This window comes from Manis pentadactyla, chromosome 8, assembly GCF_030020395.1.
Source record: "Manis pentadactyla isolate mManPen7 chromosome 8, mManPen7.hap1, whole genome shotgun sequence".
NCBI lineage: Eukaryota > Metazoa > Chordata > Mammalia > Pholidota > Manidae > Manis > Manis pentadactyla.
In genome coordinates, this window is record NC_080026.1 from 43,275,901 (window position 1) to 43,294,561 (window position 18,661).

The following is an 18,661-nucleotide window of genomic DNA, read 5'->3' on the forward strand; positions in this document are numbered from 1 at the left end:
AAGGGGGCATTACGATTAGCATGTATACTGTGGGGGGGTGCATAGGGAGGGCTGTGCAACACAGAGAAGACAAGTAGTGAGTCTACAGCATCTTACTACGCTGATGGACAGTGACTGTAATGGGGTTTGTGGGGGGGACTTGGTGAAAGGGGGAGTCTAGTAACCATAATGTTCTTCATGTAATTGTAGATTAATGATAATAAAATGAATGAGTGAATAAATAAATAAATAAAACCCACTTAGTGTATTATGGTCCCCCCAAAAAAAAACACATGCCTAGATTTTTCTTTAAAAAAAATTAGTACGATGACAGACAAAAAGTGAGGAAGCTGTTACAGATTAAAGGAGATTAAGAGGACAAGACTTAGCATGAAAAGACACAGAGGAACCTCAAATGCACATGTCTAAGTGAAAGAAGCAGACCTGAAAAGGCTACATATTGTATGTTTCCAGGTATATGATACCTTGGAAAAAGCAAAACTAGAAACAGTAAAAAGATCAGAGGTTGCCAGGGGCCTGACAGGGGAGGATGAGTAGGTGAAACACAGGGATATTTTTGGGGGTAATGAAACTCCTCTGTATGACACTGTAATGGTGGCATTATTCATTTATCAAAACCCACAGAACTTTACAGCACAAAGAGTTTACCTTAATGTATTCAAAGTAAAAAACAGAAAGCTATTTAGGACAGAGGATCCCAGGAAAGAACACAGATGGTGACAAGAGAACCCAGCTGTATTGCTAATGTATGAAACAATTGTACTTAAGTAGGTGGAAGAAAAGGTGTTAGGTAAGTAACTGTGGTGATGAATAGATTTTGTAAGACCGAGGCAAAAGAAAGGGCACCAAAGCACCGTGTCCTAGTTGATATCAAGCTGCTGCCCACAGGGCAAAGATGAGCAGCCTGGGTACTAGAATTAAACACATAAAGGGATGGCACATGATGGGAGCCCGGTTTCTCACTGCTGGAGAGGGAATGCGGTTCCCAGGGGGAAGAAGCTGTAATGATCCATGTGGTAATGGACTAGAGTTGGAAACATGAGAAAGAACTTTTAACATCTAGATACAGATAGTAACATGAAAATATTTATAGAGATGTGTATACACACAGATTGTTATATTTATTTGATCATCTGACAGAGCCTTAAAAAGTGACACCCCAAAGAGCTCTTTGGTGATATGGTGGATTCTAGGACCTGGGACAGGAAACATACAAGATGAACAGGAACATCTTACAGTACCAGAATGTTAAGAAAGTACTCAAACACACACAGAGACACACACACACACACACACACAGAGCATACATCAAAGAGGCACAGAGGGCAACTCAAACAGTTTCAAGTGGCCAAAGCTGGAACAATTTGTGCAACAAAATAAAATCTTCCATGCAGAATTCCAAGTAAATTATGTAGAAGCTATACCCAAAAGGAGGGGGAGCATAACTTTCCACTACTTTAGCTGGGACTGTGGAGAGTGACTTCCTTGGAAAGAGTATGGTATGAAAAAGGGGACAGAAAAGAGTACCTTTGCAATGGAGAGACCTACTACTAATTCACCCAAGTGATCAAGGTCAGCATCAGCAGTCATAAATCATGTAGAAAATATGTACCCATGATATGATCTGATAAAGGTGATGCTTTATCTTTGTGACCTTCCTCTCAAAAACCCATAGACTCATCTAATCCTGAGAAAAGTATCAGGCAAATTCCAATAGAGGGGTATCCTACAGTAGGCTGGACCAGTACCCCTCAAAACTATCAAAGTCATCAAACAGGAAAAATCTGAGAAATTGTCACAGCCCAGAGGAGCCTAGGGAGACATGACAATTAAATACAGCGTGAAACCCCAGAAGGGATCCTGGAACAGAAAAAAGACATTAGGTAAAAACTAAGGAAACCTGAAGAAACCATGGACTTTAGTTAATAATGCATCAATTTTGGTTGATTAGTTGCAATACATGCAGCAAACTAATTCAAGATGTTAATAGGAGAAAGTGTGGGTAAGAGCATTAGACATAAAAAAATATATAAGGTAAAAAAAGATACAAAGAAAATCTATTCTAATATTCACCCAACAGAAGAATAGATAGCTTTGCAAAGAAACATATCACCAGGAGTAATAAGGTATAAAGAAGGAAGTTTTGACTGGAAGGTTGGACAAAATCTCCACAGCTTTCTTCTTCTTATCAGTGAAATTATTTTATAATCAGAAACAATATCTGAAGCATTACAAAGTATTGAAATGCTTCCAAATAAAAGAATAATTAAAATGTGTTCTATTATCTAGATAACTGGTTTGTATGATTATTCTGACTCTAGAAAATTAGTCATATAAAAGGCAATAGATATAGTACCTCTGTGATCAGAACATCTGATAAACAAACAATCCCTATATGTCAATAATAGGTTTGTATTATTTATATTTATATACTTACACATAAACATAATATTTATCTTATTTATAAATATGAGTTTATACTTATTATACATACTACATTTATACAACTTTAGTACCTATTATACTTATACATATTAGGTTTTAATGGAAATGACATGATGTTGTGGTCCAGTGATTCTCAATGGAGAATGAATCAAATTTAACCAAAATTTCTTGGCCAAGGGAGAAATACAATGATGGCAGGAGACTAGGTTAAGCTATGGATGGCAAAAAATGACTATGATAAGAAAAGAAGAGTTAGCAAGGCAAGGAGGCATCTAAATAACCCCAAAAGATCACTCCCAAAGACCATTTCTGGCTATGTGCCAAATTCACTCTGCCACAAGATGAAACCACCCTTCTGGGCTTTCGGTGTTCACACCACTAGGACAAGAGGAACTGAAGTCAAAGACTATTACACTGTGTGAATCCACCTATTCCAGAGATCCATTTAAGCAAGTTATGTAGTAAAGAAGATAAAGAGGAAATTTAGTGTAGGTTAAAGAGTACACGTTGTACAGTTCAACTGCCTGGTTGGATTGCAGCTTTGCCTGTTACAAGCCACGGAATCTCAGGAAAGTTTCTTAGCCTCTCTGTCCCTTAGTTTCTTCACTTGTACAATGGGGATAATAGCAGCTCCTAATTTAGAGGGATTCTGTGAGGATGAAATGAGATAATCTAGCTAAATTTCTTAGAACAATGCCTAATACATACTAACGTTTTCAAAGATTCCTTAGTAAAAAACTACTTGGTATTTCTTACGTACACAGTTCATAAAAGGTAAATATGTGGCCCACCAAAGTTTCAAAGTTCTACAGTACCTCAAATCAGATGACAGACAGGCTTAGGTACAAAGTCCACAACTCAAAAAAGTCTGTACCCCAAATGCTCACTTTTTATTTTAGTCTGTGGAACACATTTCCCACAAGCACAACTGAAACAAGTAGTGGATGTATTATTACAACACAGTGAGGGCAGGAGGGAGGCGCGGCTGAATCCCTGGCTGGGAGCCGCACCACTGCTCTAAGAGGGGGGCATTCCTCAGCACGTGGGGGAGAAGAGCACAAGGACATGGGGAGGAAGACCTCTTCCCTGCCACTGTTACAGCTTGAAGATTTTATCTTATTCTCAAGGACTTCAAGAAAAATCCATTCTGCACTGAACCAGGACCATCATAACACAACTGTATCTACACCAAGAAACACTGTGACCCATAATATGCATAAAGATTGTTAAAAATGTAGGGTTTTGTTTGTATTTCAAAACCCAAATATGCTTTTGGTGATACCCTTTCAAAAGCAGAACACTCTGGAATTGGCAATAACTAAACACCAACTCTCAATCTCCCCCTAACAATTATGAACACAGAAATAAAAATATATACTCTGTATATAAGCCTGTAATTACTGTAAGGAATAATTATGTTCTTCTTAAGAAATCTTTGATAGTCACTACAGGGTAGACTGATGAGTCTATCTCTTTATGAGTCTATTACCACACCTAAGCCCTCCTCAGGTAATACTGAGCAGTAAAACTACCCAAAATTGGGAGGTGGGGGTGGGGAGAGTAGAGTTAGAAAACTTACAAAGTCAATCAGGAAGTAAAATGCCAAGAATTCACTACATTCTTGAAATTTTGCTATACACACTTATATTGCATATGAACCAAGACCTTGGTTTTCCAATAACCATTCTTCAGTAACAGAATCAGAGCCCATCAGAGAAACGGCTGATCCCAGGGCTGGGACAGAGGAAGAACAGGACAAGTCTGGACCATCTCATTACACCGAAATGTAAGGAAGTACTCAGAGAATGAGGGGGGCATAGTAAAAGGAAATAGAGCCAGACTTAAGGGTCTACCACTGCCCAAAATGGGGCTAATTAGAGCATCAAAATAAATAATGATAATGAAGAATTATAATCATTTGAATAAAGTCAGAATTCAGAAAGCCACAGTGGTATAAACAAATGATCAAATAAATAGGACAGGGATGGGACTTGACCGTCCTTCCTTATTGTAAAAAAACAACTAATATTAGCCATAGTTGTAAAAGGAATGACAGAATTTGAAAAATTGCAACTTGTCAATTTGTCATATTAATAATTGGTTCAGGCAAGAATCACCAAGGAATGTTAAACAAGTGATTTTAGAAGTAATGAGATATTTATTACACAGTCTCAGGATATACTCCTACAAGTTACTTTCCAATTACAATGAAAATTTACAGTGGAGAAACCCTGCAGACAGTGGGCAGACAGCATACTAACCACTGCTTGTCACGGGGTTGGTCAGCAGCATACACCTCTGGGGTCACTGCATTGCTGCCCTGCCAAATGGCATGGACTAAACCTAACTGAGAAAACATCAGAAAAACCTAACTGGAGAGTCTTCTACAAAACAACTGGCCTGTATACTATTTAAAACTGCCAGTATCATGAACTACAACAACTCTATATTAAAGAAATTAATTTGAGATTAAAGGAATTGAACATAGCATAGAACCTTGGATTTTCTTCTATTACAAAAAGACCATATTGAGACAATTAAAATCTCAATAAATCTGTAAATTAGGTAATAGTATTGTTCCAATATTAAATTCCTGATTTTGATCATTGTACTGTGATTACATAAGAGAACCCCTTGTTTTTTAGGAAATACACACTGAAATATTTAGTGGTAGAGGAGAACAGTGTCAGCAACATTCTTCAAAATGGTTTATTAGAAAAACATGGGGGAGGGGGAGGAGAGTGAGAGAAGAGTGGAACTGGGGCTAGGGGTGGGGAAGGGATAAAAGAAATGTAATGAATGTTGAAATTTTGGAAATTGTATGAAGGCATCCAGGAACCCTTTGTCCTGTTTTTGCAATTTTTCTGTGTCTGCAAATATGTCAAAGTAAAAAAATTAAGTTAGATATAAAGTGTACATTTGTTAATACTCATGGAAGTGTACACTAAGATCTGTACATTATACCATACATCAATTATGCTTCCATTAAAATAATAAGTTTATTCTAGATGTTTTGTCAAATGATGATTGGAACACTTCAATGATTAAAAACAGAGGTTAGACACCCATCAAGGACCTATGAAGACTAACTTCATGCCTAACGTATTTTAAGCTTAAAAAGATAAAAGTGCCCTTGACCAGTCATCTGGCCATCATTTCTGTGGCTACAATGACCAACAGCTCTCATGACTTCCTGGTTGTATAGACACAGGCCTGCCACCTCCCTGCCATGCCCCCAAAGAGGTCCTCTGTGTGCTCAGCCAGGTAACACAATTAGTTATACTAGACTCCCTTATTAATCAACTTCCAAATATGTAAACCCATTACAAGCAAAGCTAAACCTTAAGATTTTTTAATTAAAGAAAAAAAGGGCAGGAGGGGAGGAGCCATACATGAAGGTAACAACCTCTAATGAGGGCACACTCGAGGCTAAGTGAGTGCTAAGGAGAATCTGCTGGTCCCAAGGCCCAGAACAGGAAGGACCTGGCGTAGAACCTAGATTAATTTCTTTTAAAATGTTTGTAAAAGATCGCTATCAATGTAATAGTCCACTAGTTTTTCAAAATACTCCCAAAACAAAATGATCAAGACACCACATACCTTTCTTTAGAAATACGATAAATTCCTTTACGGTTTGGTCCAAATTAACTCCGTGATATACCACAGGTTTAAAATTACGATACTCAAATGAACGAATGAGGCGAACTGTAATGGTCACTTCCTCGGAATCCATGTGGAGAAATTCCTGTGGCAAGAGACATGAGAACAGCCTAAATAACATCGAACCACAGTCAGCCATGAGCCTGGCATTTCCACCATCACCTCTCTGGCACCCAGCCCACCTCTCTCACACCGTATAGTTACGGACAGAGTCCCACACCCAGGCCAGAATGTCCCAAGGTTACTCCCACCTATCCACTATGATTCCGGATATCTCTGTCACAGCCATGGATATTCTGACTGGCAGAAGACTGACTGCACAGGAGAGGCACACCCACGACACAGGCATGGGTGGCTGTGTATATAGGAAAAACACGGTTGCCAAACATAGATACATCACATATAAAGGACTCCTTTGGATTTGCTATGCCAGTAATCTCTTAAATAGGCCCTGAGATGAGGTATCCATTTACCTTAGAGTCAACTATCAAAAGATCACATTTTAATCTCACAAATGCTGCCAGATTTCAGTGTTTATTTAATTTTGTTCCATGGTATTACCCATCTTTCACACAATTGTTTAATTTGAGTATGTTTACTTCATCCTAGAATAATGTACTAGTGCTATATGCCAGGTGTTTATGTTAGCTTATTTCATTCTGTCACCAAACCTTGAGATATTATATTCATTTTATGAATGAGGAAAAAAGAGAAATAGCACAAATTGCCCAATGTCATAAAGCAATAAACAACAGAGCCAGGGTTTAAGCATCAATTTAATTCCAAAGTTCATGCTCTCTCTTATGCTATCAGAAAATCACCCCAAATTACTTTCCCTAAAAATTTTGTGAAGTTGCCAATGTTTTAAAGATACAGTTATGGTATATCTCTAGTTAGTACTACTTCATGCTACTTTCAACTCTGCATACACCTGTCAGCCATAAATACAGTAAGTACTAGGAAAAAACACATGTAATACTAATAAACATAAGATGTCCAACCTTACTAGTAGTCAGAGAAATTTAAGATAACCATGAGATGTATCACTCATCAACTGACAAATTAGAAAGTCTCACAATACCTAGTGTTGGCAAGAATGATGGAAATGTAATCAGTGAAGGTGGGCCTCCAAATGGGTACTGGTATACTTTTGGAAACAATTTGGCAACTATTCAGTAAAGCTGAAGATACACATAGCTTTCCATACAGCAATTTCATTCATAGATACCCTAGAGAATCTCTCAAATATGTGCAAGAGGACTGTAAAAGAACATTAACAGTAAAACTGTTAACTGCAAAACTGGAAACAGCGTGTTGGGAATATTTCATAATATACCCAAACAAGTCACACTAATTTGGCCTATAAGGTCTGAGTCATGGAATGCTTATACAAATAATTTATTAAGTGTGAGAGACTAGATAGCACATTATGTATGAAAAGCAAAGGATAAAGCTGATTTAATATATAAAATAATTTGTAATTATAATTAGTATAGAGTTTATGCTTAAATGAGTAATTCTTAACAAACTGAAAATCATTTTCTCCCTTCTAATATAAAGTAAGGATTTACCTTACAATCTCGGTTAGTGTTTAATGACCTTAAATTAACAAATCTTTTGATAATTCCAATATTAGCTATCACACCATATCTTATTAAATCTGGTTTACAAATGCTCCCCCAAAATTCTGATTAATAGCAGTTCAGCAGACATATAGGAAATTACAATTTAAAATATACTTGAATACTTAATGAATAGTTATCTCCTGAAAAGAGATATTAAAAACACTTCTGAACTTTAAAGCAGTGTTAACAGGCTTGTTAAAATTACGACCACTCCTCTTCTCACCTAGGCCCCAAAACAACAAAGAAGCTCTCCAAAACATATCCATGTACAGAGAGCCTGACATGCTGGGAAGCCCTATTCTGCAGTTAACGTCCCCAAATAATTTAGAACTGGACAGATGTACTGAAACATCAGCTCTACCTCTTAGCCACAACACAGAGTTGGATCTCAATGAATAGCTGCTGCTTTTATCAATAGTCTTCCTGTCTTCCTGGAACAAAACAGGTTTGGGCATAAAGACAGCTCATGCTTTTATCAACTGCCTCCTTGGGATAAAACAGGTTTCGGCATAAAGACAGCTCATGTACTCAGCAGATAGATACTGTAGTCCCAGATGCAATGAAAAAAATCATATAAATGGTCTAACCAAGAAGCCAGGCAGGCTGGCACATGCACGCCTTATGAAATTGTTTCATAATTGTAGGTTTGTTTCTTCACATAGTAAAAAGCTGCCCCAATATCATACTTGAATAGTTGAAATTTTCCATTTAAAACTCCAAATTCACATCAATATTTAATTTTGGTCAACAATGTATTGTTATCTTCATCAGAAATTTGTTGTAGTTTATACCCAATGATAAATTATAATAGTAGCTATCAGAAGCTACTATTATATAAGTATCAGAAGGAAACCATCATCTTCTTTGCCTCAAGGACTGTGGGAAATACAACTTATTAGTTTAGGGAGGCAGACATACTGAAGAGACAGTTTACAAAGCTAATATTACAGACTATAAAATGTGACGTTTTCCCAGAAGGTTTAACCTAGTTTTAAACAATGAATCTGATCAAGTATAAAAGGCACTTCTCAATTGAAGGGACAGAGAACCCAAAAACAATAAACCTACAGATAAATTAAATTTAAAAATACCCAAGGATGTAAAAGAAGATTTGAATAAATGAATGGATAGATATCCTAACTATGAAGGCTGACTGTTGTAAAGAAACCAATTCTCCCTAAATTAATCTATAAATTGAATAAAATACCAATCAAAATATAAAAGGGTGGTTTAGGGAACTTGTCACAAATATTTCTAAAATCTATCTGGAAGAATTAATTTTTTGAGCTCAGTCATAAAAGAAGAAAAATTGGTGCCACCAGCACCAATTATTAAAACACATTATAAAGCAATAGTCAGACATATAATAGTAATACATAAACAAGCTGGCATGATTTGCAAATATTTATAAAATCTAATAAAAAATATAAAGGTAAATCAAGCTATAATAATTTAAGCTGTGATGCTGAGGCAAGGCTAGACTGACATAACAGTGGAACACAACAGAAAACTTAGAAATAGAGTCAAAATTAGAGGATTTAGTATAAGAGTGGCATTTCACATTAGTGGGGAAAAGATAGTTTACCTAAGAAATGGTTGGGAAAACTGGTCACTGTTACTGGTCAGACATTTGGAAAAAAGTAATGCTGGATTCTTACCTCATTCCTGTACAAAAATAGATCGTACATGGAACAAATATTTAAATTTAACCATAAGATCATAGAGAGGCACTAGAAAAATGGGTACATATTTTTATATCCTCAAGGTAAGAAAGGCCTTTGTAAACTAATAAAAATCAGCAGCTGTGAAGGAAAAGGTTGATGGGTATAACAACATAAAAATATAAGGACAACCAATATTCTAGTAGAAATATGGGTAAAAGGTAATTAATAGGTGATTGGCTAAATTTTTAAAAAGTCAGTAATGTGAAAAGATGATCAACTTGACTAGTAACTAAAGCACTGCAAATAGAAGCAGCAAGATATTAATGCTGCCATCAGATCTGTAAAATTTTTAAAAATAAAAACTGGTCAAACCAGTGTTGGCCAGGATGTGGAGAAATAAATATTTTTATATACTACTGTCAAAAACATAAAATGGCCCTGCCATTTGGAGAGGAGTGAGGTAATCTGTATCAAAATTTTTTATTTGCCTACCAGTTAACATGGCAAATTCTACCAATTTAACCTGGGAAGATAATCACATCAAATATTTTCAAAATCTGTAAGTTCATAATGATAACTTTAAAAATATCAAATCACCAATTAGTCACTCTGGAAGCTAAAAGGGCACTTAATTTTCTGAAAGTTGGCTTATGCAGGTGGGGTGGGGCATAGAAATTAGAAAAATAATCAAATATTTTATGCCTTTCTTACACACATTGTTTGAAGTTTACCAAATAGCTGATGAAGCAAAATTATTTTTTATAGAAGAATTACAGCTACAAAGCTCTGAACGACAGAATTTAAAAATCATGATTTACATGCCTACCAGAATGGCACAAACTGTTGGTGAACGTACAGAGAAACTAGATCCCTCATTTACTGCTAGTAGGAATGCAAAATGGTACAGCCACTCTGGAAAAGAATATGGCAGTTTCTTACAGAACAAGACGTGTTTATCATACAACCCAATAATTGCATGCTTAAGCATTTATGCCATAAAAACGAAAACTCATGTTCACACAGAACCCTATATATGAATGCTTGTAGTAATATCCAAAAGCTGGAAACAAAAGAAATGTCTTTTAGCACATGAATGGTTAAATAAACTGTGTTATATCCACACCACATAATACTGCTTAGCAATAAAAGGAATAAACTATTGATATACATAACCATCTTGGCGGATGGATGTCAAGGGAATTAAGCTGAACAAAAAAGCCAGTCTCAAACTTACATACTGTATAACTCCATTTATATGTCATTCTTATAATGATAAAATGATAGAAATGAAGGACAGACTACTGTTGCCTGGGTTAGGGAAGGGTGTACTGATGTCTATAAAAAGGTGGCATGAGAAATTCTTATGATGGAAATGTTCTGATTCTTGACTGTGATATTATCCATATTTATTTACACGTGATAAAATTGCATAAAAATATATATATATATGCGTGTGCATGCATATACACACAAGTGCACATAAAACTAGTGCAATCTTAATATGGTCCCTGGATTATCTCAATACCAGTTCCCTGGTTGTGATACCAGACTACACTCCAGCAAGATGTTACCATTGGGAGAAATTGTGTGAAGGGCATAAAGAATCTCTATTATTTCTTACAAATGCATGAATCTATAATTATCGCAAAATAAAAAGTTGCTAAAACTCCTCATTTTGAAAACTCTATTGACATAATGAATATAGGCAAAGATCATAAGGAGGTGCCAAAACCATTAGGTAAAAGATTGAAGAGGAGATTCTCAAGATGGGAGCGTGAGTAGGGTGGCAGAAATCTCCTCCCAAAACCATATATATTTTGAAAATACAGTGAATACAACTATTTCTAAAAAAGTGACCAGAAGATACAGGAGCCAGGCTACATCTGCGAGAGCCTAACATCTCATGGAAAAGGGTAGGATACTAAGCTGTGACCCGGCAGGACGCAAGCACTGCCCCAACCCCAGCTCACTGGAGGGAGGAAGGGAATCAGAGTGGGGAGGGAGTGGAAGCATAGGACTGATAAACAACCAGCCCTGGTGGTCTTCCCTGGGAGCACAGACCCACATTCCATGGTGCATTGGATATTGGAGGAGAAGAAAAATAAGGTCCAAGATTGAGACTGCAAACAGGTTCCCACAGCTGGCTCCCCTGGGACAAAAGAAAAGTGGATGCTTTAAAAGTCTTAAAGGGACAAGGGTTTAACAGGTGGACAAAATTGTCCTGGAACACTCAGCCCAGTAGGCTGGGAACTTAAAGGAACATCAGGCATCCTAACCCCCTGGGTGGCAACGCAGCTCCGAAGCCCCTTAAGGCAATAAGCAGCCTGCTGTTCCTTCCCCCCCGGTGACACTGCAAGCAAACAGGCTGGCCTGCCATTGCTGCAGAACAGCCAGGGAGGAGCCCCACCTACAGCAACCACACAGCATAGCACAGAGGCTTCTCCCTGTGCCTGGCTAACCATCCCAGACCCAGAGGCTGTGCCCTGCACAGGGCTGATCGCCACAGACAGTGGAGACAGGCGCAGAGTCCGGGAACCATGAAGGAGCTTTGTTCTCACGGTAGAACATGGCTACTCACCTGCCAGCCTCGCCAGTGGACTAGGCCATCTGAGGGCCTCCCTGCCCATGGCAGTTCAGGGGATTAACTCACAGGCTGCTCCCTGCGTGCAGTAGACTGGTGCAGACAGTGGAGATGGGTGCAGAGTCCGGAAGGCACAAAGGGGCTCTGTTCTCAAGGCAAAACACACACTACTTGCCTACAACTCCCACCAGTATCCTAGGGCATTCTGAGGGCCGCCCCACCCATGGAGTTTAGGGGATAAACCCAGAGGCTGCTCCCTGCATGCGGATGACTCTCACAGACAGCAGAGATGGGTGCAGAGTGTAAGAAGCATGAAGAGGCTCTATTCTAGCAGCAGAACACCCGCTGCTGGCCTGTGAGCCCTGCCACTGGCCTAAGCCATCCCAAGGGCTGCCCTGCCTATGGCACCTCAGGATATTAACCCAAAGGCTGCTCCCTGTGTGCAGTTGACGAGCACAGACAGCAGAGACAGGCACAGAGACCATGAGGCACAAAGGGGCTTTGCTCTTGTGGCACAGCACAAGCTGGTGACCTATGACCCCTGGGATTGCCATAGGCCATCTGGAAGGCCACCCCACACATGGCAGCTTAGGGGATTAATCCAGAGGCTGCTTCCTGTGTGAGTTTAATGGGCACAAACAGCAAAGACAGGCAAGGTGACCAGCAAGCAGGAATGGACTTTGTTCTCCCAGTTGATACATACACCACTTGCCAGCAACCACTCCCATGACCATGAAAAGGCAGAAGAAACTTGCTCAGTCCAAATCCCTCAAACACCAGAGAGAGGGCTTGGTGAGACTGAAATCATCAATCTTCCTGAAAAAGAATACAAAATAAAAGTTATAAGCTTGCTGATGGAGCTACAGAGAAAAATTCAAGAGCTAAGGATGAATTCAGGAGGGAGATAACAGGAATGAAACAAACAATGGAAGGATTTAAGAGCAGACTAGATGAGGTGGAAGAGACTGTTACTGGAATAGAAATCAGAACAGGAATACAGAGAAGCTAAGGCAGAGAGAGAGAAAAGGATCTCAAGGAATGAAATATTATAAGAACTGTGTGACTAATATTTGCATTATAGGGGTACCAGAAGAAGAAGAGAGATAAAAAGGGATAGAAAGTGCCTTAGAAGAAATAATTGCCGAAAACTTCTCCAATCTGGAGAAGGAAATACTCTCTCAGACCATGGAAGTCCACAAATCTCCCAGTACAAGAGAACCAAGGAGGACAACACCAAGACATATAATAATTAAAATGGTAAATATCAAAGACAAGGACAGAGTATTAAAAGCAGCCAGACAGAGAAAAAAGATCATCTACAAAGTAAAACCCATAAGACTTCTCAGCAGAAACCTTACAGGCCAGAAGACAATGGCACGTTATATTCAGTGCAATGAAACAGAAGGGCCTTGAACCAAGAATACTGTATCCAGCAAGATTATCATTTAAACATGAAGGAGGGATTAAATAATTCCCAGATAAGCAAAACTTCAGGGAATTTATTTCCCACAAACCATCTCTACAATGTATTTTAAAGGGACTGCTCTAGATGGAACTATACATAAGGCTAAATAGCTGTCACCAGAGAAAATAAAACCACAGCAAAGAAAGTAGACAAAACAAATACTAACTAAAGGCAAAATAAAATCAGCTATCCACAAAATCAGTCAATGGAAACACAGAGTACAGAGTAAAACACCTAACATGTAAAGATGGGAGTAGGAAGAAAAAGAATAGAGAGAAATAAGAATCATCAGACTGTGTTTATAATAGTTTAATAAGTGAGTTAAGTTAGATGGTTAGATAGTAAAGAAGCTGCCCTTGAACCTTTGGTAACCTCAAAACCAAAGCCTGCAATGGCACTAAGTACATATCTTTCAATAATCATGCTAAAAGTAATGGGACTGAATGCACCAATCAAAAGACACAGAGTAAAAGAATGGATAAAAAAGCAATAGCCATCTATATACTGCCTAAAAGAGACATGTCAAACCCAAAGACATACACAGACTAAAAGTGAAGAGATAGAAAAAGATATTTCATGCAAACAATAGGAAGAAAAAAGCAGGTGTTGCAGTACTTGTATCAGACAAAATAGATGGCAAAACAAAGAAAGTAACAAGAAACAAAGGACAATACATAAAGGAGTCAGTCCAAAAAGAGGATATAACCATTATAAATATGTATGCACTGAACACAGAAGCACCTACATATGTGAAACAAACATTAAAAGAATTAAAGGGAGAAATAGAACGCAATGCATTCATTTTAGAAGATTTCAACACACCACTCACTCCAAAGGACAGATCAACCAGACAGAAAATAAGGACACACAGGCACTGAACAACACATTAGAACAGATGGACCTAACAGATACGTCTACAGAACTCTATACCCAAAAGCAGCAGGATACACATTCTTCTCAAGTTTACATGGAACATTTTCCAGAATAGACCATATACTAGGCCACAAAAAGAGCCTCAGTAAATTCAAAAAGATTGAAATTCTATGAATCAACTTCTCAGATCACAAAGGTATAAAACTAGAAATAAATTGTACAAAGAAAACAAAAGGGCTCAGAAACACATGGATGCTAAAGAACATGCTCCTAAATAATCAATGGATCAATGACCAAATTAGAACAGAGATCAAGCAATATATAGAGACAAATGAAAACAACAGCACAATGCCCCAACTACTGTAGGATGCAGCGAAGGCAGTTCTAAGAGGAAAGAATATAGCAATCCAGCCCTATTTAAAGAAGGAAGATCAATCCCAAATGAATAGTCTAAAATCATAATAACTGAAAGTGGAAAAAGAAGAACAAATGAGGCCCAAAATCACCAGAAGGAGAGAGATAATAAAGATCAGAGAAGAAATAAATAAAATTGAGAATAATAATAGAAAGAATCAATGAAACCAAGAGCTGGTCCTTTGAGAAAATAAACAAACTAGATAACCCCTGGCCAGACTATTAAGAAAAAAGAGAATCTACACATATAAACAGAATCAGAAATGAGAAAGGAAAAATTACGACGGACACCATAGAAATACGAAGAATTATTAGAGAATACTACCAAAACCTATATGTTACCAAACTGGATAATCTAGAAGAAATGGACAACTTTCTAGAAAAATAAAACCTTTCAAGACTGACCAAGGAAGAAACAGAAAATCTAAATAGACCAATGACCAAGAACAAAATTGAATTGGTAAACAAAAAACTACCCAAGAACAAAACTTCCAGGCCAGATGGATTCACCACTGAATGTTAACAGACATACAGAGAAGACATAATACCTATTCTCCTTAAAGTTTTCCAAAAAATAGAAGAGAAAGGAATACTTCCAAACTCAACTCATTCTATGAAGCCAACATAACTCTAATACCAAAACCAGGCAAAGACACCATAAAAGAAGAAAACTACAAACCAATATCCCTGATGAACATAGATGCAAAAATAACAAAATATTAGCAAACCAAATTCAAAAATACATCAAGAGGATCATACACCATGATGAAGTGGGATTCATCTCAGGGATGCAAGGGTGATACAACATTCGAAAATCCACCACCATTATCCACCACATCAACAAAAAGAAGGACAGAAACCACATGATCATCTCCACAGGTGATGAAAAAGCATTCGGCAAAATTCAACATCCATTCATCATAAAAACTCTTAAAAAAATGGGTATAGAGGGCAAGTACCTCAACATAATAAAGGCCATATACAACAAACACACAGCCAACATTATACTTAACAGTGAGAAGATGAAAGCTTTTCCCCTAAGATCAGGAACAAGACAAGGATGCCCACTCTCTCCACTTTTATTCAGCATAGTACTGGAACTCCTAGCCACGGCAATCAGACAACACAAAGAAATACAAGACATCCAGACTGGTAAGGAGGAAGTCAAACTGTCAGTATTTGCAGATGACATGATGTTGTACATAACAAATCCTAAAGAACCCAGTCCGAAAATACTAGAACTAATATCTGAATTTAGCAAAGTGGCAAGACACAAAATTAATACACAGAAATCAGTTGCATTCCTATATACTAACGATGAACTACCAGAAAGAGAAATCAGGAAAACAATTCCATTCACAATTGCATCAAAAAGAATAAAATACCTAGGAATAAACCTAACCAAGGAAGTAAAAGACCTATACCCTGAAAACTACAAGACACTCTTAAGAGAAATTAAAGGGGAAACTAATAAATGGAAATTCATCCCACGCTCTTCGCTAGGAAGAATTTATATTGTCAAAATGGCCATTGTGCCTAAAGCAATCTACAGATTCAATGCAATCCCTATCAAAATACTGACAGCATTCTTCAACAAACTGCTACAAATAGTTCTAAAATTCATAAGGAACCACAAAAGACCCCGAATAGCGAAAGCAATCCTAAGAAGGAATAAAGCAGGGGGGATCTCGCTTCCCAAATTCAAGCTCTACTACAAAGTCACAGTAATCAAGACAATTTTGTACTGGCACAAGAACAGACCCATAGACCACTGGGAGAGAATAGAGTCAAGATATTAACCCAAGCATACACAGTCAATTAATATACAATAAAGGAGCTATGAATATACAGTGGGTAAATGCAGCCTCTTCCACAGCTGGTGCTGGCAAAACTTGACAGCTACATGTAAGAGAATGAAACTGGATTACTGTCTAACCCCATACACAAAAGTAAAATCAAAATGGATCGAAGACCTGAATGTAAGTCATGAAACCATAAAACTCTTAGAAGAAAACATAGGCAAAAATCTCTTGAATATAAAAATGACCAACTACTTCATGAACACATCTCCACAGGCAAGGGAAACAAAAGCAAAAATGAACAAGTGGGACTATATCAAACTAAAAAGCTTCTGTACAGCAAAGGACACCATCAGTAGAACAAAAAGGTACCCTACAGTATGGGAGAATATATTCATAAATGACTTATCCAATAAGGGGTTGACATCCAAAATATACAAAAGAGCTCACACACCACAAAAAAACAAAAAGCAAATAATCCAATTAAAAAATGAGCAGAGGATCTGAACAGAAACTTCTTCAAAGAAGAAATTCAGATGGCCAACAGGCACATGAAAAGATGCTCCACATCACTAATCATCAGAGAAATGTAAATTAAAACCACAATGAGATATCACCTCACACCAGTGAGGATGGCCACCATCCAAAAGACAAACAAAAACAATTGTTGGCGAGGTTGTGGAGAAAGAGGAACCCTCCTACACTGCTGGTGGGGATGTAAACTAGTTCAGCCATTGTGGAAAGAAGTATGGAGGTTCCTCAAAAAGCTCAAAATAGAAATACCATTTGACCCAGGAATTCCACTCCTAGGAATTTACCCTAAGAACGCAGCAGTCCAGTTTGAAAAAGACATATGCACCCCTATGTTTATCGCAGCACTATTTACAATAGCCAAGTAATGGAAGCAACCTAAGTGTCCATCAGTAGATGAATGGAAAAAGAAGATGTGGTACATATACACAATGGAATATTATTCAGCCATAAGAAAACAAATCCTACCATTTGCAACAACATGGATGTAGCTAGAGGCTATTATGCTCAGTGAAATAAGCCAGGCGGAAAAAGACAAGTATCAAATGATTTCATTCATCTGTGGAGTATAATAACAAAGCAAAAACAGAAGGGACAAAACAGCAGCAGACTCACAGAACCCAAGAATGGACTAACAGTTACCAAAGGGAAAGGTACTGGGGAGGATGGGTGGGAAGGGTGGGATAAGGGGGGAAAAGGGCATTACAATTAGTACACATAATGTAGGGGGGGGGTCAGGCGGAAGGCAGTAGAGCACAGAGAAGACAAATACTGATTCTATAGCATCTTACTATGCTGATGGACAGTGACTGTAATGGGGTATGTGGTTGGGACTTGATAATGGGGGGAATCTAGTAGCCACAATGATGCTCATGAAGCATATATTAATGAAACCAAAAGAAAAAAAAAAGATTGATGGGAAACTTTAGAGTCGATACATCAGGGGCTGACTTGAACTTACTAATCAACCTTACCAAATGAATCAAGCCTCCAGACCTAACTCCCAGTTTATAGGTGACAACAGTGTGTGGAAGAACATGTTAAATGACATCTCAAGGAGGCCATCAGCCAAGTTCAGGGTATGGAAGTCTACCAAATAAATGACTTCATTTCTTAAACAAATAAATACCATGAAAAATAAAGAAGGGAAGGAAGATGATAAATTAAGAGACTTACAAAAGATCGATCTATATCAATGCAACATTTAGACTTTGCATGGCTCATGATTTGCAAAATATTAGATAGGAATTAATGTTAATTCTGTTTATTTAATATCATTACATTTTTGAGTCCCTACCTTAAAAGACTTAGGTACTTACAGGTAAAATGACATGATCACTGGTATTTGCTCTCAATTACCCTGGCAGGGGAAAAAATAACTATGGAAGTATAAATTAAAAAAGAAAGGTAGAGGCAGGGATTAAAGATGGCAGCATGAGAGGAGAGACAAAGACTTCCTCCTAAAACTGGATGCAATTAGAAAATTTAATTGGTGAAACTAATCCTGAGAGAGCAACAGGAAAGAGGATGGCGCCAGACTGCTCACACCTGGAGAAAAGAGCAGATCTCACCGAACAGGGTAATGTACCAGAGCTGTGGCTCCA

General features: G+C 37.8%; 1 protein-coding gene across 8 annotated transcripts in view; it reads right to left on the bottom strand.

Moving 5' to 3' along the window:
- Positions 1-18,661, bottom strand: part of C8H2orf76 (chromosome 8 C2orf76 homolog) — a 108,619-nt gene that overhangs the window by 54,500 nt on the left and 35,458 nt on the right. For 7 of the 8 annotated variants that reach the window (XR_005025013.2, XR_008998837.1, XR_008998838.1 and 4 more), the window contains one exon: positions 6,046-6,190. Coding sequence is in view for 5 of the 8 variants with exons in the window: in XM_057505693.1 (XP_057361676.1) it covers positions 6,046-6,190 (145 nt within the window). In the remaining 3 variants the exon portion in view is untranslated. Of the gene's footprint in view, positions 1-6,045; positions 6,191-12,678; positions 12,792-18,661 lie in introns of all 8 variants that reach the window. The other variant, XM_057505691.1, reaches the window with a different exon arrangement.